The sequence below is a fragment of the Aspergillus niger genome (genome assembly GCF_000002855.4).
Source record: "Aspergillus niger supercontig An18".
NCBI lineage: Eukaryota > Fungi > Ascomycota > Eurotiomycetes > Eurotiales > Aspergillaceae > Aspergillus > Aspergillus niger.
The window spans coordinates 327,276-347,324 of NT_166533.1; the positions used below are offsets into that span (position 1 = coordinate 327,276).

At 52.6% G+C, this 20,049-nt stretch overlaps 10 protein-coding genes and 1 non-coding gene across 11 annotated transcripts; 6 read left to right on the forward strand and 5 right to left on the reverse strand.

The window, feature by feature from the left end:
• Positions 1-400: 400 nt before the first annotated feature.
• On the forward strand, positions 401-1,947 carry An18g01630 (uncharacterized protein; the record flags this gene model as incomplete). Its single annotated transcript, XM_001398586.1, has 3 exons — positions 401-538; positions 599-1,742; positions 1,796-1,947. 3 exons carry the CDS (start codon positions 401-403, stop codon positions 1,945-1,947), a joined length of 1,434 nt encoding a protein of 477 aa, XP_001398623.1.
• Positions 1,948-2,801: 854 nt separating this feature from the next.
• On the forward strand, positions 2,802-5,054 carry An18g01640 (uncharacterized protein; the record flags this gene model as incomplete). The annotated part of the gene is made up of 6 exons (XM_001398587.1): positions 2,802-2,858; positions 2,915-3,321; positions 3,367-3,642; positions 3,700-4,164; positions 4,214-4,323; positions 4,375-5,054. 6 exons carry the CDS (start codon positions 2,802-2,804, stop codon positions 5,052-5,054), a joined length of 1,995 nt encoding a protein of 664 aa, XP_001398624.1.
• A 472-nt stretch (positions 5,055-5,526) lies between these two features.
• On the reverse strand, positions 5,527-5,599 carry tRNA-Lys (CTT). The gene has a single exon. It is a non-coding gene; the product is annotated as a tRNA-Lys (tRNA).
• A 690-nt stretch (positions 5,600-6,289) lies between these two features.
• Positions 6,290-6,972, forward strand: An18g01660 (uncharacterized protein; the record flags this gene model as incomplete). Its single annotated transcript, XM_059745604.1, has 3 exons — positions 6,290-6,305; positions 6,513-6,871; positions 6,946-6,972. The coding sequence occupies 3 exons, from the start codon at positions 6,290-6,292 to the stop codon at positions 6,970-6,972; spliced, it is 402 nt and encodes a 133-aa protein (XP_059604994.1).
• A 27-nt stretch (positions 6,973-6,999) lies between these two features.
• pfkA (6-phosphofructokinase pfkA-Aspergillus niger) lies at positions 7,000-9,454 on the forward strand (the record flags this gene model as incomplete). Its single annotated transcript, XM_001398589.3, has 3 exons — positions 7,000-7,740; positions 7,797-8,258; positions 8,306-9,454. 3 exons carry the CDS (start codon positions 7,000-7,002, stop codon positions 9,452-9,454), a joined length of 2,352 nt encoding a protein of 783 aa, XP_001398626.1.
• Positions 9,455-9,778: 324 nt separating this feature from the next.
• Positions 9,779-10,877, reverse strand: An18g01680 (uncharacterized protein; the record flags this gene model as incomplete). The annotated part of the gene is made up of 2 exons (XM_059745605.1): positions 9,779-9,798; positions 9,878-10,877. 2 exons carry the CDS (start codon positions 10,875-10,877, stop codon positions 9,779-9,781), a joined length of 1,020 nt encoding a protein of 339 aa, XP_059604995.1.
• Positions 10,878-11,157: 280 nt separating this feature from the next.
• Positions 11,158-12,764, reverse strand: An18g01690 (uncharacterized protein; the record flags this gene model as incomplete). Its single annotated transcript, XM_059745606.1, has 7 exons — positions 11,158-11,238; positions 11,290-11,429; positions 11,489-12,283; positions 12,350-12,497; positions 12,548-12,562; positions 12,614-12,687; positions 12,740-12,764. 7 exons carry the CDS (start codon positions 12,762-12,764, stop codon positions 11,158-11,160), a joined length of 1,278 nt encoding a protein of 425 aa, XP_059604996.1.
• A 431-nt stretch (positions 12,765-13,195) lies between these two features.
• Positions 13,196-15,007, reverse strand: An18g01700 (uncharacterized protein; the record flags this gene model as incomplete). The annotated part of the gene is made up of 4 exons (XM_001398592.3): positions 13,196-14,257; positions 14,307-14,435; positions 14,484-14,679; positions 14,733-15,007. 4 exons carry the CDS (start codon positions 15,005-15,007, stop codon positions 13,196-13,198), a joined length of 1,662 nt encoding a protein of 553 aa, XP_001398629.1.
• A 322-nt stretch (positions 15,008-15,329) lies between these two features.
• An18g01710 (hypothetical protein) lies at positions 15,330-15,894 on the forward strand (the record flags this gene model as incomplete). The annotated part of the gene is made up of 2 exons (XM_059745608.1): positions 15,330-15,553; positions 15,582-15,894. The coding sequence occupies 2 exons, from the start codon at positions 15,330-15,332 to the stop codon at positions 15,892-15,894; spliced, it is 537 nt and encodes a 178-aa protein (XP_059604997.1).
• A 449-nt stretch (positions 15,895-16,343) lies between these two features.
• On the forward strand, positions 16,344-18,218 carry An18g01720 (uncharacterized protein; the record flags this gene model as incomplete). The annotated part of the gene is made up of 4 exons (XM_001398594.1): positions 16,344-16,685; positions 16,736-17,101; positions 17,151-18,107; positions 18,165-18,218. 4 exons carry the CDS (start codon positions 16,344-16,346, stop codon positions 18,216-18,218), a joined length of 1,719 nt encoding a protein of 572 aa, XP_001398631.1.
• Positions 18,219-19,054: 836 nt separating this feature from the next.
• An18g01730 (uncharacterized protein) lies at positions 19,055-20,035 on the reverse strand (the record flags this gene model as incomplete). Its single annotated transcript, XM_001398595.3, has 1 exon — positions 19,055-20,035. A coding segment is annotated over one exon (981 nt), but the record flags the coding sequence as incomplete, so codon positions are not given.
• Positions 20,036-20,049: the final 14 nt, after the last annotated feature.

Below are 20,049 nucleotides of genomic sequence, written 5' to 3' on the forward strand. Positions count from 1 at the left end.
GTCCACGTGTGGGAAGGACCCGCGGATGGGGAAACCTTAAGTTGCGCAGTTCGTGATCTGGGCAGATCCATCCATGGCGGGATCAGCCACGTCTAATGGAACGTCAGGTTTGCGGCATAAGGAAGCCGTCAAATTGTATGATTTGTGCCAAGTAGCTGATACGTTGCACTACTGCAGAAGCTTTGAGCTTCCTAGTGGCCAGCTTGGAGACGTTTCCATGTCACCTCTGGAGGTCTTCTCACCTACCAGCTAAACGGTGATCATCCGTTGGCACTTGATAGGATGCGCAGATAAATTGGTTCCCATCCTCTGCCGTGCGGCCGGGGCCACAAAATCCCTTGTCGGCTTGATGATAGTTGCATGGTGAAGCATTCGAGGGCATGTAACCAATATTTCAGCCATGCCTTTCCTGTCATTTGCCCGTGCGCTGGAACTGAGGAGGCAGCTGGAAGGAACCAGAGCGGAGGTTGTCTGTATCGGCTCCGATGATTATGCGACGAGTATTCGCCGATGGAGTGACACGTGCGAAAAAGAAGCTGTATGTGAACTGCGACCACTCACTCTTGACCTTGATAATTACTATTCTGACCAAACATAGGGGGCTGTTGTACGTGTAACCAGCACGTCAGAGGTGGCGGAGGTAGTACGCTTCTGCCGGAAGAATCACATCGACTTCGTTGTCGAGGCTGGTGGACACTCCACCACCGGAGCTTCCTCGTCGCATGGAGGCGTAGTAATCAGCATGGCTAGAATGTGCAAGGTCTTGACAGACCCTGCCTCTGAGACGGTGTGTGTTCAGGGAGGCGCTAACTGGGATATGGTCAATCATTCAACTGCTCCTTACGGGCTAGCTGTGGTAGGCGCTACCGCCAGTCACTCTGGGGTAGGCGGGTCAGCATTAGGAGGTGGTTTCGGATGGCTAACCGGGCAGCACGGCCTGATTGCAGACCAGTTGCTGAGTGTCAAGATGGTCCTAGCCGACGGCAGCATTGTTGAAGCCTCGGACGAGGATAACCAAGATCTTTTCTGGGCGGTGCGCGGAGCTGGACAAGCCTTTGGTGTTGCTACCGAGTTTGTATTCCGTGCTCACAAAGTCCGAGACAGGTTCTTCGGAGGGTTGGTATACTACGATGTGGATAAGCTGCCAATGCTGGTCTCGTTTGCAAATGAGTTCGATAAACGTCAGGATCCGAAGAGTGGTTTCTTTTTTGGATTCGCAGCTCCACGAGAGATAGGGCACATGGTAGTGCTGGCCGTACTCTTCTACGACGGGTCTGCGTACGACGGCGAAGCATTCTTTGAGCCTATCCTAAATCCGAACCCGCTGATCAACCGAGCTGCCATGAAGTCGTACATAGAGATGAATTCAATTGCTAATGTCGACCCGGTGCCAGAAGGCCGCAAAAGCATCGGTGGTGCCAACATCATGCCACCTCTCGAGACAAGCCTTTTGCAGAATCTCTACAGTCAGTTTAAAGAGGCTATGAATACGTACCCTCGTATGGAAGACAGCGCATTGGTCTTCGAGCTGTTGCCTTATACGAAGGCCGTGCAGGTTCCTATTAAGGAGACCGCGTGTGCCAATCGAGGACCTTATTACAACGTTGGTCTCATATTATGTTGGCATGACTCTGATCTAGATGCGAAGATGCATGCTCTTCAACGGAGCATTATCTCCAAAATCTTGGAAGCGCAACGAGACATTACTGATGATCATGCTGTGGTGTATCCCAATCTTGCCGGTCAGTATCTTTGATAATGGTGCATATCAGGACTCCCTTGCTAATGTGCGTAGGACATGACGTTAGTGCCGAGAAGCTATTTGGTGCTAACCTGCCTCGGCTACAGAAGCTGAAGAAGAAGTATGATCCGCATAATGTATTCCGCAAGTGGCATGATCTACTTGCACCAGCAAGATCCCATGTAGAGCAGACAGACAAACCCTAGTGTCAGCCCCACATCTGGTTTGTGTGTGTGCAATTTCCGTTAGTCTGATGTGAAAGTGAATGACAAAATTGCTTTATCTGTCATAAAAAGCGGGTATTGTCAGTAGTCGAGTGCGAAATACGTGATTGTCCGCTTGTGTGCCATGTCAGGCAACCCAGGATATAGGGGATCGCCAGTGACTGAAAGAGCAGCCACACCGGTTTGTAACAGTCTGCATCTTGCCTCCAGCCTCATCCAGAAATTCAATCTATCAGTAGCCGCTCTGAAGATGCCTGTTCATATCTCCGCGGGATTGATGATACTTGGTTCTGGCTCGTTCTAAGGTCAATCGAGTAACTAACAGACTGCTACACCCGCCATTTACTCCCTAGCTTGACATCTTGGTAATGCTTTTGCAGCGTGCAAGTATACACCTCAGGAGAACACAATCATTGCCATCGGCGATTTGTTGAAACTTGCAAGGATCGAATCGAGGCCCTGCTCCGGCCGAACCAACACCCACCCTTCCGAGATGTAGCCGCCGCTGGCCGGATATTACACGGCTGCTCCTTCCAAGCGATAGGTCAGGCTATGTTATACTCCTGGATCATACGATGCCAGTATACTGATGGGTGTCATTGCTGCGTCAGGGCGAGAGGAGGCGTTTTTGTTTCTCTGGGACGCCGAAAGCTTCCCCGCTCCAGGCCCGGCGTTCGGCAACAACAGCCCTTGTAGGGTTCTACGGGAAGCAACCCCGAAGGCAATAGCCCGTATACTAGAGGTTATATGAGTGCTATAATGTGTTGATTTGACATCTCAAGTATAATCAGTCGTGGTAAAGTTAACTGTAATAGGGTGGTAATTATCATACGAAAATGAGTTCCGCTAGGTCGCCTTTCGACGCAGAGTCCTGGTCTGGGAAACCACTAAATGTGTGATGATATGTTCATCTTAAAACAGACCGTCAGGATACTAACTTGACGTCTAGGTTATATACGCTGGAATTACAGAGCTCGTCTGCAACAATTCGAGCGGAAGAGTTGCAATTGCTATCCGCAATTTGACAGATCTGGTCGACTTCCTTGTGTGTACTTGGCACGCTCTGCGTCCAAACGTGTCGGACTATGCAACCGACACTATAATTGCAGAGCTGAAAGACTACAGGGAGAAGAATACTGAGAAGATAATTAGCGCTGCTTTGCATCAATCCCTTGTCTATAGATGTCCGTCACTATGCTCGCGCCTATGGAGCGAACTCGATATAGTCCCTTTAGTTTTGGAGCATAAGGATCGTGAAAGACGACATGATGACCAGGGAGAGCTAGCGACGTTTGCCGGGTGGAATAAGAAGGAGCTCGACGAGCGGGCGGATTCAATGGTGCGGAAGTGCATTCGGTTGGTGTTCCCTTGATGGTGAGGGCTAAATACTGACTTGTGTAGTTCTTTTGGCATTGGCCATGTGCTACATAATCATATAAATTTCGACGGGTCGGTGGATGTCGACAGAGGCTATCATGTACACCTTGCTAATGCGAAAGACTATGAGAAGACTGTTGACCCTGCTACATGGTCTATGGCTCAATGTTTTGCCCAGGATCTGAGGGAAAGGGAGGTGAAGGTGGCTTTCTTCAGTATGACTTGCCAAGGAAAACCAGATGTTCCGACCAGACATGCCTTGTCACGGTTCACCAAGAGTCTGGGAGTTCGTATCAAATGGTATGACTCTCATCCTATGGGGTCAATCTAAACGATATTCTTACATTGTGCCCACAGGTTTGTGCCAAAGCCACGTCCGGGGATGATTCCCCTCATCCGGAAGATGCAGGACACCCTAGAGGGACAGGGCGATCCCCTGTCGGATATCACCATCAACGATGAGCTACTCATCCTTGACTTTGCATACGCCAACGCCAGGAGGTATTGGCTGTGCGAGAATGGACCGCTTAGGCCCCGTGCGGAGGGAGGCGTGGACGTAGTGATCATTGACAGCGCGCCGCTTCTAACATTGGCAATTCTTTCTAAGCAGCAAGATCCTGAGCGGCCTGTCATATTTGAGAGCAGCCTCCAGCCCCAGGGAGTCTCACTCAGTGGGACTAGTAGCCCGCAGTCTCGAGCATGGGACTTTATACGAACCCGGCTAACCCACGTTGATTTGGTGGTATCGCTGCTCCCTAAGGAACTTGCGCCGCGCATAATGCCTGAGGAGAATGTTGGCTACATGTCATTCTCTGTGGACCAGTACTGTCCCTAGCCTTCTATGATTTGCACGGATGCTGATACAGTGTAGACTCGATGGTCAAAACAAACCTCTAACTGACTGGGACGTGGGCTTCTACGGTCGTGAGTTCAGCTCGCTATGCCGAACGCTTCAAATGTCCATCATACGCTATCCAGAGGGTAATACCCCAGACCTGCCCCCTTGGCCAATACTAAATTGTCTGCACGTAGAGCAATATATCCTCCACTTATCCCAATTCCGACCCGGAGACGGAACACTTTGTCTTCTCCACTCATACCAGAAATTCTGCGATGCCTATACCAAGGAGCATCCAGGCCGCCAAGTCCCCAAGCTCCTGATCTGTCACCGCGGACCCTTCCGAACCCCAGAAAGTACCGTTTTCTACGACGCAGCAATGTCCCAAATTGACAGTAGTGAGACCCTATCTACGTCCGTCTGCATCATTCCAATCGGAGCCGTCGATCAAATGTGGAACGCCCTACTCACGAATGCAAGAGCGCTCGTCCAGCTCTCCACGCTGCACGGGGTCCCTGAAATGCTTCTCGCGGCTATTCAAAAGGGGACGCCGGTGATTGCTGTTCGGGAAGCCGAGCTGTTCCCCTTTGTGCATGAATCAGAAAATGCTATCCTGGTTGACAAGGGTGATGAGGAGGGGATTGCTCGGTGTTTTTCGAGGATTTTCAGTGTTGATGAGGTTCGTCAGGGGGAAGGAGATGCGGGGTTCAGGAAGCTGTCTGACTCGAATACTACGGTTGGAAATGCGGTCTGTTGGTTGTATTTGGCGTCGAAGATGTCGAGGGGGGATAAGTTTGAGCCGAGGGGGGCAGATATTTATAAGTTGGCGAGAGAGGAGGCCGGGTATAATGAGTGTGATTGGCATGCAGTGTAGTTAGTCAGTCACAATTGGGAACATAATGAGATTGAAAAATGCGATAGCTGTTTTTGAGTGTATGAAGTTCCTACAGAGCTACTGTTGAATACTTAATATATATTTCACAATGCATTGCCAGGATGATCAGTAGTAGTATGATAGTACTAACACAATCTCACGTTTTCCCAATTGCAGTTAGTATGATTGATTGATCCTGCTATTACTAGTACTAGCTTCTTTCATTGTATATAGATAAACATTATAAGCAGATTCACATCTTAAAAGAATGTTGATTGCGCACTCAATAAATTCACTTCCTACAGATATTTTTAGAGTAACTACTAAGCGACTCCTCTGATTGGCCAATGGGTCGTGGGTGGGCCCTGTGGATCCCTTACAGCTTCGGATCCACTGTAGAAAAAACAATTTGTATGCTTCCCCATCACGAACCACACCGCGAGCAGATGAAGGCTTCAAAAGCAAAAAGTAAAGCCCAACGCGGGGCTCGAACCCGCAGCCTTGAGATTAAGAGTCTCACGCTCTACCGATTGAGCTAGCCGGGCAGCTCTTGAGAGATGCTTGGTTAAGAGAGTATAAAAGGGGCTGGGAAATTGAACTCGTTCATGCGATGTGAGAGGCAACGTTCACACGGTAGTAATAGGGACAGGGAGGTAGAAAGGGGTGGGAATATGGGTGTCCCATTATTAGTGAAAGTGTTAGTAGACTTATCTGAATTGTATGTCGTCTTCTCCGAGCACTGATTGCAGGTTGTCATGGACGGGTGTCAGCTAGCAGGGATGTGTTTGCCTGGTAGTCAAGGCTTTGTGTCTGGTGTATGTGGTGGTGCCACTGATCTTGTGATAGTGTAGACTTTCATTATATTTGGTTGCACCGGGTGCTGTTTGGGCAGGGGGGTAGAGATAAACCGCGCCACTTGCTGAGTGTACAGATCGTATCACCAGTGTTGCACCACGGTCTCGGCGTGATAGTGCCATTGTATCGAGTGTGTAGCCGGCATCCAGTCCACGTAGGATTCAAATGCAGAAGTGATGGATGAGCAACCGTATATGAACGCATACAGTACAGGGAGAACATGGATAGCAGGAGTTGACTATGTTGTCATATCTCCACCGCCAAACCGGGCATCGGGGGTGGACCACAGGGGTCCGGCAGTTGACCCTTCAGCATAACATCATGCATGAATAAAGTCCGGATAATAGGCAATCAGCCCTTTGCAGGGATTCTCAAATGCGATGAAAGAAACAGAAAGTGTATCCATCATACCACTTGTCACCTAGATATGGTGCTCGTGAGCAAACTAGCACTGTAGCACTGTCGCAGCAACGTTCAATCAGCGGCGAGGGATTAGGGGCGTGTCTGCCTAATTGGGACTAGTGAAGATAGCTATCACGTGCAGCACGGGCCCTAACCCATAAATTACGTGAGCTGTCCCGCACTAGTCCTAATTGAGTGCAGGCGGTGACATCAGGTGCTTTCAGGACTGCAAGAGGAAATGGGCGGAGGAAGACATTCCCTGCCAACACCCAAGTCGTATCTGCCCATTGCAGCGTGCAGCAAGGTCACCCGGCCGATCAGCATTCGACGAGCATCTAGCCCTTTCACCTGCAGACCAGTTATCTCCCCAGTGGTGGGCTGTTTACTCTGTACAAAGTACTTTTCCCAGCAACGAGAGAGGGTATTTGTATAGCGGGGCAGTGACGGCCGGAGTCAGTGACGTACTGGTTGCCCACACCCGCTTTTTCTCACCGGCACCTGCGCTGCTCTTCTCCCCCACCCTTCAAACACAAGTTATCTCTGCCTTTCCTCCGCAAGCTGTGTGCTCCTCTCCTCTGCTCCTCCATTACTCCATTCTTTCTTCTCCATCTTTTTATTCTAAATCCTGGTTCAGCTGTTGCTCATCCCGAACAATTGCTGAACACCCCCCAACAAAAACCATCGCACGATGGCTCCCCCCCAAGCTCCCGTGCAACCGCCCAAGAGACGCCGCATCGGTGTCTTGACCTCTGGTGGCGATGCTCCCGGTATGAACGGTGTCGTCCGGGCCGTCGTCCGGATGGCTATCCACTCCGACTGTGAGGCTTTCGCCGTCTACGAAGGTTACGAGGGTCTCGTCAATGGCGGCGACATGATCCGTCAGCTTCACTGGGAGGATGTTCGCGGCTGGTTGTCCCGTGGTGGTACCTTGATCGGTTCCGCCCGCTGCATGACCTTCCGTGAGCGCCCCGGTCGTCTGCGGGCTGCCAAGAACATGGTCCTCCGTGGCATTGACGCCCTTGTCGTCTGTGGTGGTGATGGCAGTTTGACTGGTGCCGACGTTTTTCGTTCCGAGTGGCCCGGTCTGTTGAAGGAATTGGTCGAGACGGGCGAGTTGACCGAAGAGCAGGTCAAGCCATACCAGATTCTGAACATCGTCGGTTTGGTGGGTTCGATCGATAACGACATGTCCGGCACCGACGCCACCATCGGTTGCTACTCCTCCCTCACTCGCATCTGTGACGCCGTCGACGACGTCTTCGATACTGCCTTTTCCCACCAGCGTGGATTCGTCATTGAGGTCATGGGTCGTCACTGCGGTTGGCTGGCCTTGATGTCTGCTATCAGTACCGGTGCCGACTGGCTGTTCGTGCCCGAGATGCCGCCCAAGGACGGATGGGAGGATGACATGTGCGCTATCATTACCAAGGTGGGTTGATCGGAACTTGGTGGAGAGAACTCAGAGGCATCACTAACTCCCCGCAGAACAGAAAGGAGCGTGGAAAGCGTAGGACGATCGTCATCGTGGCCGAGGGTGCCCAGGATCGCCATCTCAACAAGATCTCGAGTTCGAAGATCAAGGATATTTTGACGGAGCGGTTGAACCTGGATACCCGTGTGACTGTGTTGGGTCACACTCAGAGAGGTGGAGCCGCCTGTGCGTACGACCGCTGGCTGTCCACACTGCAGGGTGTCGAGGCTGTCCGCGCGGTGCTGGACATGAAGCCCGAAGCCCCGTCCCCGGTCATCACCATCCGTGAGAACAAGATCTTGCGCATGCCGTTGATGGACGCCGTGCAGCACACCAAGACTGTCACCAAGCACATTCAGAACAAGGAGTTCGCCGAAGCCATGGCCCTCCGCGACTCGGAATTCAAAGAGTACCACTTTTCCTACATCAACACTTCCACGCCCGACCACCCGAAGCTGCTCCTCCCAGAGAACAAGGTTTGTCGCCACAGTAGCTGCTTCGGTGCTGAGCTAACAAAAGGCAGAGAATGCGCATCGGTATTATTCACGTTGGCGCCCCCGCTGGTGGTATGAACCAGGCTACCCGCGCGGCCGTTGCCTACTGCCTGACTCGTGGCCACACCCCCCTGGCCATTCACAACGGTTTCCCCGGTCTGTGCCGGCACTATGATGACACCCCGATCTGCTCTGTGCGCGAGGTGGCATGGCAGGAATCGGACGCCTGGGTCAACGAGGGTGGTTCGGATATCGGTACCAACCGTGGTCTGCCCGGCGATGACCTCGCGACCACGGCGAAGAGCTTCAAGAAGTTCGGATTCGATGCGTTGTTCGTCGTGGGTGGATTTGAGGCGTTCACCGCCGTCAGCCAGCTTCGCCAGGCGCGCGAGAAGTACCCCGAATTCAAGATTCCCATGACCGTGCTGCCGGCGACCATTTCCAACAACGTGCCGGGCACAGAATACTCTCTGGGTAGCGACACCTGCCTTAACACCTTGATCGACTTCTGCGACGCCATCCGCCAGTCGGCCTCGTCCTCTCGTCGCCGTGTGTTCGTCATCGAGACGCAGGGTGGCAAGTCGGGTTACATCGCCACGACGGCTGGTCTGTCGGTGGGCGCGGTAGCCGTGTACATTCCCGAGGAGGGCATCGACATTAAGATGCTGGCCCGCGACATTGACTTCCTGCGTGACAACTTTGCGCGCGACAAGGGAGCGAACCGCGCCGGTAAGATCATCCTGCGTAACGAGTGCGCGTCCAGCACGTACACGACACAGGTGGTGGCCGACATGATCAAGGAGGAAGCCAAGGGACGTTTCGAGAGTCGTGCGGCGGTGCCGGGACACTTCCAGCAGGGTGGCAAGCCGTCGCCGATGGACCGTATCCGGGCGTTGCGGATGGCCACCAAGTGTATGCTGCACCTGGAGAGCTATGCGGGCAAGTCGGCGGATGAGATTGCGGCCGATGAGCTGTCTGCGTCGGTCATTGGTATCAAGGGCTCGCAGGTGTTGTTCTCGCCGATGGGTGGAGAGACCGGCCTGGAGGCGACCGAGACGGACTGGGCGCGCCGTCGACCCAAGACGGAGTTCTGGCTGGAGCTGCAGGACACGGTGAACATTCTGTCGGGACGGGCGAGCGTGAACAACGCGACGTGGAGTTGCTATGAGAATGCTTAAGCAAAAAGCAGCGATAAACGCCTAGACTAGAGTCAGGCTATGATGATGAAAGGTCATGAGCAATACCGAATTCAACTACAGTACAGAGTCACATTCAAACGATGGGTGCCAGTAAAAAGTAATCTAAAGCTGTTTATTTAAATACATACCCCCTAGCCTTCCAAATAAAATAATCCCTCCCCTTCGCCAACCACACCATGAAACTAAACAACACCAACCCAAACGCCTGTCCCGTTCCCCCAGAACTTCCCACCGGCACCACCATCATCACCTCCGTCCCTTCATCATACGTCTTCCTCCCACCACTGCACCCCCTCCACCACCCTATCCCCCCCTTCCCAGCACTATTATCAATATCATTCACCAAATTCCCCACTACCACCCCCGCCATCTCATCCGCCTTGAACGACAACTTCTGCTTACAATCCGTAACATCCCCCGCCGCATACACCCCATCCACCCCCACCACTTTCAACTCCGAATCCACCCTCACCCAGCCCTTCTCATCCAACACCTCCCCGGGGATGTAAGAACTATTAGGCAGGACTCCGATCGTAGGGATATAAATATCCGTATCCATCGTCTCCCCATTCTCGAACTTAAGCTCATACCCACCTCCACCTTCCTTAGAAGCCGAGACAGAAATAACCTTGGTATTGGTCAGAACTCGCACGCCTTTACTCGTGAGAAGAGACGTCGCCGTCCCGCTCGCGGATTCTTTCAAGACGGGGAGAATGCGCGGCGTTGAGGAAATCAAAGTGATATCCTTCTTCTCTTTGGAAGAAGCAGAAGAGGTGAGGTCGGCAAGTTCACCGGCGAGTTCTACCCCGATGGGGCCGGCGCCAATGATGGTGATCTTTTTGGAGGTGGAGATGGTGTGTTGCGCGGATTGGATTGTCTCTGTTATTGTGGATGTGGAGGTCGGGGAGAGTTTGAAGGGGTAGATCACTTCTTTCCTATCTGCATCTTTGTTTTCGGTTTCGGTTTCACCGGGGAATAGTGGTGATGAGGATGATGCGGAGGGGGTGCTTCCTGATGCGATGACGAGGTAGTCGTATTTGATTTCTCTCAGGGCCTTGTTGGTGTTGTTGGTGGTGGATTCCTCGACCTGGAGGAGTTTGTTCTCGAAGTCGAGAGACGTAGCTCTTCCTAGGATGAATTCGAATACCTCGGGGGAGTATTTTGTGAACCCGTCGGCGATCGGGATGAGGTACTGTGATTCGGAGAAGGCAGTTGGCTTGGCGAGGATGCGCGGGGCGGCGATGGCCCAGTAGAAGTTGGGGGTGGGGTTGATGAGGAGGATTTTTATTTTGATGCCTTTGGATTTGTTGGTGGTGAAGTGGGAGAGGAGGGAGTGGGCGGTGGTGAGACCGGCGAAGGAGGCGCCGATTATGGGGATTGTTATTGTTTTGTCGGTGGTCATGGTGGGTAGATGGTGAGTGGTTGTTTGTTATGGAAGGGATGGAAGTTAAGTAGGATTAAAGTAGATAAAGTAGGTGTAGATTAATTAGACTAGTGCTATCGCTAGTGGATTCTTGACAGTCTTATACTTTGCTCAGTGAGTTTGTCAGACATTCCCGCTGCTTGATAAGCGCAGTGCCGATCTGCACTACTATCGATGTGCTGCAGACGGAGTTAACTATTTTCTTACTTTCACTTGAATGGATCCTTCATCACAAGTAATTAGTTACTTAATAACCTGGTTATATCCCCTGCAGCTCGTCCAGTAGCTGCACTGTCTCGGCTGGACTTGCAATCCACGCTGTCGTCGATGCCAGTCGCGCCTATCATTATTAGCATCTCGCCATATTTGTCCTTTTAGAGTATTAGCAAACCTTGAAATCATTCGCTCCCGCCGACAAAAACTGATCGCCGACATGCAGCGTCCGCGCCGGTTCAATCCCTCCAAAGTAGCGCTGACACGCGCGCACACCCCACGACTTGTCGCCGATGTCCACGAAGACATCATTGCCACCTGATTAGCCATCAGCATGATTCACAGTGGTACCAAAATGAGAGGAGGAAAAGGAATACCGTTAAAGGCGCAAAACGGCAATCTGGCTCCCACCTCCGACCGCTCGACCGTATTCTGCACCACCAACACCGTCTCCTCCAGCTGCTCGCGACTAATCCTCCCTCTCTCCGTGGGATACACTCCGACCGCGCGATCCTTGCGCAGCACCGCGACCGGCAGATTCAGATTACTCGCACACGCGCGCAACGATGACTCGGCGATATCCAACAGCCGCGTGATATCCCCCTCCTGCCACGTCTTCATCTCCTCCAATAACCACTCCTCACGAGGGACATAGCTCAACCTCGACGGCGAGGCATGATCATACCGGAAGAGGAAATTACTCTCTCCGCCCATGACGACCAGCCCGGCGCGCTGAGCATCCGTCATCTCTGCGGACTCGTACATCGCATCGAGCAGTCCCTTGAGTCGCTCGTAGTACTTCGCGGCGTCGGTGTAGCCCGCTGCCGTCACGATGCCGACTTTCCGTCCCTGCAGGAGGAGGCGCATGATGCGTAGAATCACGGGGTTGTCGTCCGTGAGACATGCGCCGTCGTCGTACAGAGTGACGTCTCCATCGAAGGTGACGAGGTCGACGCCGGTGGTGCGGGCCAGACCGATGAGTTGGGCCGAGTTGAGAATGAGCCGGATGTCGTTGAAAGAAGGGGCCACGAAGCGTCGTCGGCTGATGAAGCGTTGGGCGTCTTGCCGGCGGAAGGCGTCGACGAGGTATAAGGGGGTGAAGAAGGTGCCTACGGTGGGGACAAGGAGTTTGAGTTTGGATTTACCGGGGGCGTCGTCTTGTTGGTGGGTTACTGTGTTTGTCAGTTCATGTGTGTCTAATTATAAAGAAAGAATGGGAGAGGCCGAGGGAGAGCTACTGTGGTCGCGGATGAGCATCTCCACGTCGCGGAAGATCTCCGCATAGCGCTGGTGCGTGTCGGCCGCTACGGCGATCAGGTTCTCACTGTGTTCCTGGTAGACGGCGGTGGGCTGCGAGTGCAGCACAAAGGGGACGGCCAGGAGGCCCTACATTGTTTAGTATGTAGTATATAGTGCTGGTTGGTGAGGTGCCATACTTTAATCCATTCAATCTGGGAACTTGTTAGCTAAGTCAACAGCTACTGAGGGAATAGGGAATTACCAATTGGTCTCGACGGTGAGACTGCAGGAGTTAGCATGGACTGGCAGCAGAGATGACTGCCTACCTTGAGAGCATCTGAAGGATTAGATAAATGACTCAATTGGATTGACCAGGCAATTCGACTTACATTCAACGCGGTAGCGGGTAGTCATCGTGAGGGGAAGCTAAAGCTGGAAGCTGTCCTTTGGGATCGGCGGTGAGGGAGTCAATGGCACAACAACGAACGAGGGAGGATCGACAAGGTATTTATAAAGACAATCAATTAATGAGTGAGAACGAAACAGATTGAAGAATAAAAGAAAACAGCTATGCAAGGAGAGAGCGAGAAAGGAGAAGCACAGTCGAGATAGGGATGACACAGTGCTTGTCATCTGACCGGGCCAGCGGGGCTGCCAGCCAACCACATGCAGCATCGGAGCTCTCCGACACGCCAGTTGGCGGGCTGAGATGCACATTGGGATGCACAGGCTGTCAGCTATTGATCTATCACAGGGAATCCATTTGGTCAATCTGTATCTTTATTGCCATTGGATTCAATAAAACACCAGGAAGGAGATAGCTAAGTAACATAGTCAAGCAACAGTTACACCCGCTCGCGATGCTCCGCCCCTCCAAATCCATCCTCCACCTGCTGTTGTTTATCCGCCACCACCTGGTCCTGCTGGTCGGCATCACGGTTGCCATGCCGTCCGATTTGATACCAGGGCAATGCAAACAACCGATCCATACTCTCTAGACTCCGCCCCGCTGTCTCAGGCACACTGAACCACACCCACAGCCCACCCAGCACCGTCACGGCAGAGAAGAACCAGAACGTGCCCTTGGGGGTGATGCCACCCTCCGCAGTACCCAGCAACATATTGGGCACCGCTCGGGAATTACCATACTGATTGACAAAGTGCAGCGTCATAGCAGCAGAGGTAGCCAGTGCGCGGATGCGTAGCGGGAACAGTTCTGCGGTCAGCAGATACTGCATGGAGTTCCAGCCCAATGCCCAGCCCACACCGGAGATATAGATCATAGCAATGGCTCCGCGGCTACTACCCTTCTTTGACTCCGGCAGGACAAAGTCATCGACAATGCCCATCTCCGGCACGGCAGTGAGGAAGCTAGCCACGTAGATCATCGAGATGGCCTGCAGCGTGATTCCTAGGAGTAGGGCACGTTTGCGCCCAATCACATCCACCAGGAACAGAGCGCAAATCACAGCTGCGACCAGCTTGATGATACCGAACACTGCTGTCACAAGTAGGGACTCGTTGGACCCCGTGATGCCCAGGAGACTGAACAGATCCGGCGCGTACAGCGTGATGGATCCCGCTCCAGACCATTGGGACAGTAGCTGCGCCATGGCGGCTAGGTACAGCCGGTACAGGTTGCTCGGGACCATGATGGCCTCCTTGACAATGCCCAGCCAGCCAGCTCCCATGGTAGCCTCCATCTCCGCCTGATGGGCATTCTGGATACCCGTGAACTCCTCGACAACGTATTCATGCTCTGGAGGAAGATTGCGGAGGCGCGCAAGGTTCTTCAGTGCTTCTTCGGGCTTGCCTTTCTTTACAAGGAAGCGAGGAGACTCGTATTGGAGGAAGGAGAGGAGGAAGATGAGGCCGGCAAACATGATGTGGAGACTAGTTGGGACTTCCTAGGTAGGGTCAGTACATTGCCATGGAGAAGGTGAATGAATGCCTTACCCATCGCTTGTGAGTGTGGTCGCCCATATGGATCTGGCAGCCGTAGTTGGTGAAGTAGGCGAGCACAATGCCCAGGTAAACGAAGCCGGTGAAGACACAAGTGCAGAGCCCGCGGACGGATGCTGGGGCCTGTTTTTGGTTAATCAAGCCCGACAGGGAATTGAACTTGTCACTCACGATCTCAGCCAGGTAGACTGGTCCCACAACTACAGTCTGGCCGACGCCCAGTCCGGCCACGAAGCGACCAGCATAGACAGCCCCCAGGCTACCGTTGGCACCGACGCCCATGAAAATGGCAATTCCCAGGATCCAAAGAACGCAGAGTTGGCGAGTCGCCCACAGCCGTCCAATACGGTCGCACACAAGGAATGCACTATAACAGTGTCAGCAGACAGACTTCACGGTTCATTTTGGTGAATGGCGTACAAGAGTGCCCCTCCCACGGAACCAATTTGCACCATAGCGGACACATTCGCCTTGATGTTGGTCTGTTCAACCTCACTGTACGAGTCCAGATGAATAGTGCGCTGAAAATCCTTGGAGTTAAAGGCACCCGAGATCAAACCCTCGTCAACACCACGGGCAGCGCCCATGAGGCCAAAGGAGAGCACGGCAAACCATAGCCTCCAGTTGAAGACCTCCTTGGGGTCAGCGAGATTGCGCAAGCGAAAAATGTTAACTGGTTTCTTGGAACCTGCCATGATTGCACACGGTCAATCCCAGAAAAGTTGGACGAGCCACTACAGGTTTTCTTTTTAAACAGCTGGCATCTGCAAGGGAGGAGGGGCATTTATACCCAGTCACCCCCATCAGAGCTACGTCGGTTACCGACAGCCAGTCGGAACGTCACCTATTCATGGTGAGGTAGGACAAACTAGTCCGGGGGAGAATTCACTACGAAAAATGTGATCATGCGGGGATCGGGGAGAGAGCAGCCAATGGATCGCGCAGGGAACGATATCCACCAGCAAGACATCCCACGTTGGAATCCGACTTGTCGCGACGAGCTTATCACCGCTTGACATGCTGGACAGCTTGGCGAGTAGCAAAGCGACAAAATTCCGAAGATGCGCTGGGTTTGTTGTGGGACGGAGCGTCTTGGCTGCGGGGGACAATCCGGGGATCGAGCCTCTTCGTGGCATCCCAGACCCGGTCCTGAAAGTCCAGGTGGGACAGACCGACAATCTGGGGACGAGGCTCGGACAACTTCCGCTTAGGACTAACGGAAGCAGGCCATCGAGATGCGAGTGAGATGCTTCGGGGTAGGCTTGGCAGGCGGGAGACCGGAGACGGTCTCAGCACTGGCAGGCACGGGATATGGCTTCCAGGAGAGGTCGAGATGGGAGCCACGCGGCGTGAGATGTTGGGGTCATGCGGGGGTCAGCCCAAGGGGGGGGTGTCCCTCGCGCAGGGTCTAAATAACACTAAGAGGGCACTAAGAAAGCAAACATGGTGGTTGGCTTGTCCTGCTGGTCGGTCAAATCCGACGAGTGGGGGATACATGACGTTTGCTGGGCACGATCGATCAGCTGTCTCTCAATCCGGGGTGCAGCAACAAATGCCTCGGTCGCCAGCAGTTTTGGGTTAAAGATCGACGGGTTCCAGAGCTGTTATTTAGTAATGATAGCAAGACAATCTCTCTATTCCACTGGGACCGGATTGCGCCCTAACCCAACCCTACCCCACCCCTCGGGTGAGATCCTTCGGATCAGCACCATTATCCCCGTGCACATTCTACCATCGTAAAAATTACTTATATGGGGGTTTGAAGAAAGAGTCCATGATAATTATTCAGATAGTGCAACGTTGCAGACATATTTATTTGATCTGAGTTTGAGATTGCGGCATCGAGACCAGAACGGAGTCTGGCTGACTGCAGGTGGCGAGGTGTTATCATGGCTACATCATCCATCTTGCTTGCTTGATCCAGGAACCAAACCAGTTACCGACGCAGGGGTTCACCCCTATAAAATTCATCCCAGTAGGCCATATCACTGTAAAACCCATCAGTAGGAAGTAGGAAATAGAACAGGTAGAATGTCCTGCCTCATCCAAGATTCCGTCTTCGGCCAATTTATCCGCCTCGTTTCGCGCGGCCGGTACTTCCGGTTCGAGGAGCAAAAAGACCCCTCGCTATGGCAGCAGTACATCAACCTCGACAAATCGGGCCGCATGGCCTACACTGGTCGTCCCGATGCCGATGAGGTACCGGAGCCTGAGCGCTTCAGCGCAGCCGACACCGAGTCCATGACGAGAGTGCCCTCGACGGCGTGGTCACATAATGGCCGCCGCTATCAAGGAATCACCGGAGCCGCCATTGACCCGGAAAAGGGACGCGACGTGACCATCATCGACTGGTGGGATGATCATGATCCGGAGGTATGCTATTTACTTTACTATTCTCTTCTGGACAGAAGCTAACTCATCAGAACCCTCAACACTGGCCGCTATGGAAGAAAGTTGTGGTGACCTTCGAGATCTGCCTGCTCACTTTCAGCGTGTACATCGGTAGCGCCATCTACAGTGCTGGTATCGAGTCAGTGATGAGCGAATTTCAGATCAGCCAAGTCGCAGCTACCCTAGGACTGACCCTGTTCGTGGCTGGCTACGGACTGGGCCCGCTTCTCTGGTCGCCCATGAGCGAGGTGCCCCAGATCGGTCGCAACTCCGTCTACATCGCGACACTAATTGTTTTTGTTGCCTTGCAAGTCCCAGCTGCATTGGCCGGGAACCTCGGCACTCTACTAGCCTTTCGCTTCCTGACCGGCTTCTTTGGCTCGCCTGCTCTCGCAACGGTACCTTTACCCTTCCCCTCACTTACCCTTGTCCACTAACAACATCTAGGGCGGCGCCAGCCTCGCCGACATGTTCGCTCCTCGCAAACGCGCCTACGGCATCGGCATCTGGGGCATCAGCGCCATCTGCGGCCCCGTGCTCGGTCCCCTAGTCGGCGGATTTGCCGCCCAAGCCAAAGGCTGGCGCTGGACGATCTGGGAACTCATGTGGCTATCAGGATTCACACTAGTTGTACTTATAATCTTCCTCCCAGAGACCTCCTCCAGTAACATTCTGTACCGACGCGCCCGCCGTCTCCGCAAACTGACCAACCGGTCCAACTTGCGCAGCGAGCCCGAACTCGCCAGCGAACACCTCACAGCGCGAGAACTCGCCATGATGACGCTCGTCCGGCCCTTCACGCTCAACTTCACCGAGCCCATGGTCTTCTTACTGAACCTATACATCGCCCTGATTTACGGTCTACTCTACGTATGGTTCGAATCCTTCACCATCGTATTCTCAGGTATCTACGGCTTCAACCTCGGCCAACAGGGTCTCGCCTACATCGGCATCCTAACCGGTGCCCTGATCACCATTCCTCCATATTACTGGTGGATGCACAAATACCTAGAACCGAAATTCGACCCCGAGACAGGAAATGTTCCCCCAGAGGCGCGTCTCCCCCCCGCTATCGTGGGAGGCTTCTTCATCCCTATCTGTCTGTTTTGGTTTGGGTGGAGTGCCCGTCCCTCTATTCATTGGATCATGCCGATTGTCGGGAGTGGATTCTTCTCCGTCGGTGCGTTCTTGCTCTTCAACCCCGTGCTGAATTATCTCTCCGATGCGTACCCGGAGTATGCGGCTAGTGTTCTCGCTGGGAATGATTTGTTTCGGAGTGCCTTTGGTGCAGGGTTTCCGCTTTTTGCGACGGCGATGTATAAGAATCTGGGGGTGGATTGGGCGAGCTCGACGTTGGCGTTTTTGGGGTGTGCGTTTATTCCCATTCCGGTTGTGTTGATGAAGGTGAGTTTTCTTTGGGCCCCTTGGTAGAAATAAATGGCTAATTGTTGTGGTGTGTAGTATGGGGGGACGTTGAGGAAGAAGTATAGTCGGCATGCGAGGAAAGATATTTAGGTTGGTTAATTTCTTTATTTCCGGGGTAGAGGGATAGATAAATTTCCTTGGTGGGCTTACATGGCACTGCTAGAATACAGTGGGTATCATATCTGTATTATTATTTTGTATCATATTTCACTATACCTGCACATCTCTGCCATGGATTTTTCCTCGAGGCATATGATGCGCTGGGATCCTTTAAGTGTATTGGGAACCTAGATATCACGAGACCGAATTTGGATAAGAACAGTCTTTCTTCTGAACCCTAACAGTATTAGCTTTGAGCGTCGAGTGCCAAATTCGGTTATCTGCTGCTGTTTGCACTGGCGTAGTGTGATATGTTGAGCGATATGCTTTCTTCAGACGGCGAGATATACGTTTCTTGTAGAGCTCAGTCGGGTTTGATAGCAACCAAGCCCGTCATCTTCAGGAACATTTCACCTAATACAGTCAGTACCAACCATAATGAACAAGGTCCAGAAAGACTACCTCCATGGTATTAGCACAAGACAATCGTATGATCAGCTCATCCAATTCCTTGTAGCTACACCAGAGAAATTAATGTGGTGAAGTGATACTGACAGTATCTTTCGGCGGAGGGGATTTTACGCGACAATCATCTAGCAAAATATAGGGATTCGTGGCAACTGCCTAGGGTTGAGCAGTAAGGTGGCCCTTTAAAGGGCCGGGGTGACAGTTCATATAGATAGTCAACTTCAAATGTAACCGAAGGGAGAAAGTATATTAATCTCACAATAAGTGGGGTTGACCTGGCGAACCAACTGAGTCTATATGCTAATATGGTCCAATATTGGGATAGTTGAGAATTTTTCCGGATAAAAAGCAGCAGCCACTCAAGGACGTATGGAATCGGTATCCGTACACCGACCAAGGAAGACTCGACTCTCGTCAGTGTACAACCTTACCATCTCATGACCGCTTGCTTGCACAGTCTCGCTTCCCTGCAATGACTCCATACCCTCACTTTGATCCCGATACAAGAACAGCAATGGCAGCGTATCATTTCTCCAAGCGGGCACACGAGCGCGGCGAGTCTTCCAAAGCGTGCCGAACACCAGGATAGCCCCTAAAGTCCAGACAAGAACGGGCAAGGCCAGATAAGCCCAGTACACTACGATATAGACCTCACTGACTTTCGCCCTACCCGTCGTCATGGCAGCCGATGCGGGATTGACGACGTAAGCCACATCTCGGAAGGTTTTTGACATCGCCGCAGCCACGTTGTCCATCGCGCAGGACAGTCGATCGGAAAGGATCTCACTGCACCCAGTAATATTTGCCACGGCCAGTGCCTGGAGCGTGTCAAAACCAGCATACCAGCCTTTATCCAGCGGGTCGAAATATATTTCCGATCCGGACCTAGTCGCCTGACCCGAGAAAATGGCGGTTAGGAAGGGATAGATCCACTGTTTGGCATCACCACTAAGTATGAAAGATTGCGGGGCTTTGTGCACACCAAGATCGGAACCCCAAGAGTCAGGGGTGAGATTCAATCCTGCAGACTGATGGACATTATTAGTGGAAGTCCAATTATACTGAAACCAGATCGCCCGCGTCTTATCACTGTAGTTGTTCTGGTAGACTGTAGGACGAAAGCTGCGCACGATGGGCTCCAGAGAACACTCTGTAGCTTCCCACTGTGTGCCATTCGTCATAGGGGAATCGTCGAGCAGCTCCAGGTTGGCCCGAGGGGCCATGTATTGAATTGCAATCAATGTAGCATTGGTATAAACCACCGCATCATAAGTGGAGACTGGGGTCATTGAAAAGGTGCTAAATGAGTAATCGTCTGGCATATACCAGGCCGAGAGACCGCTTTTCGGTAGTG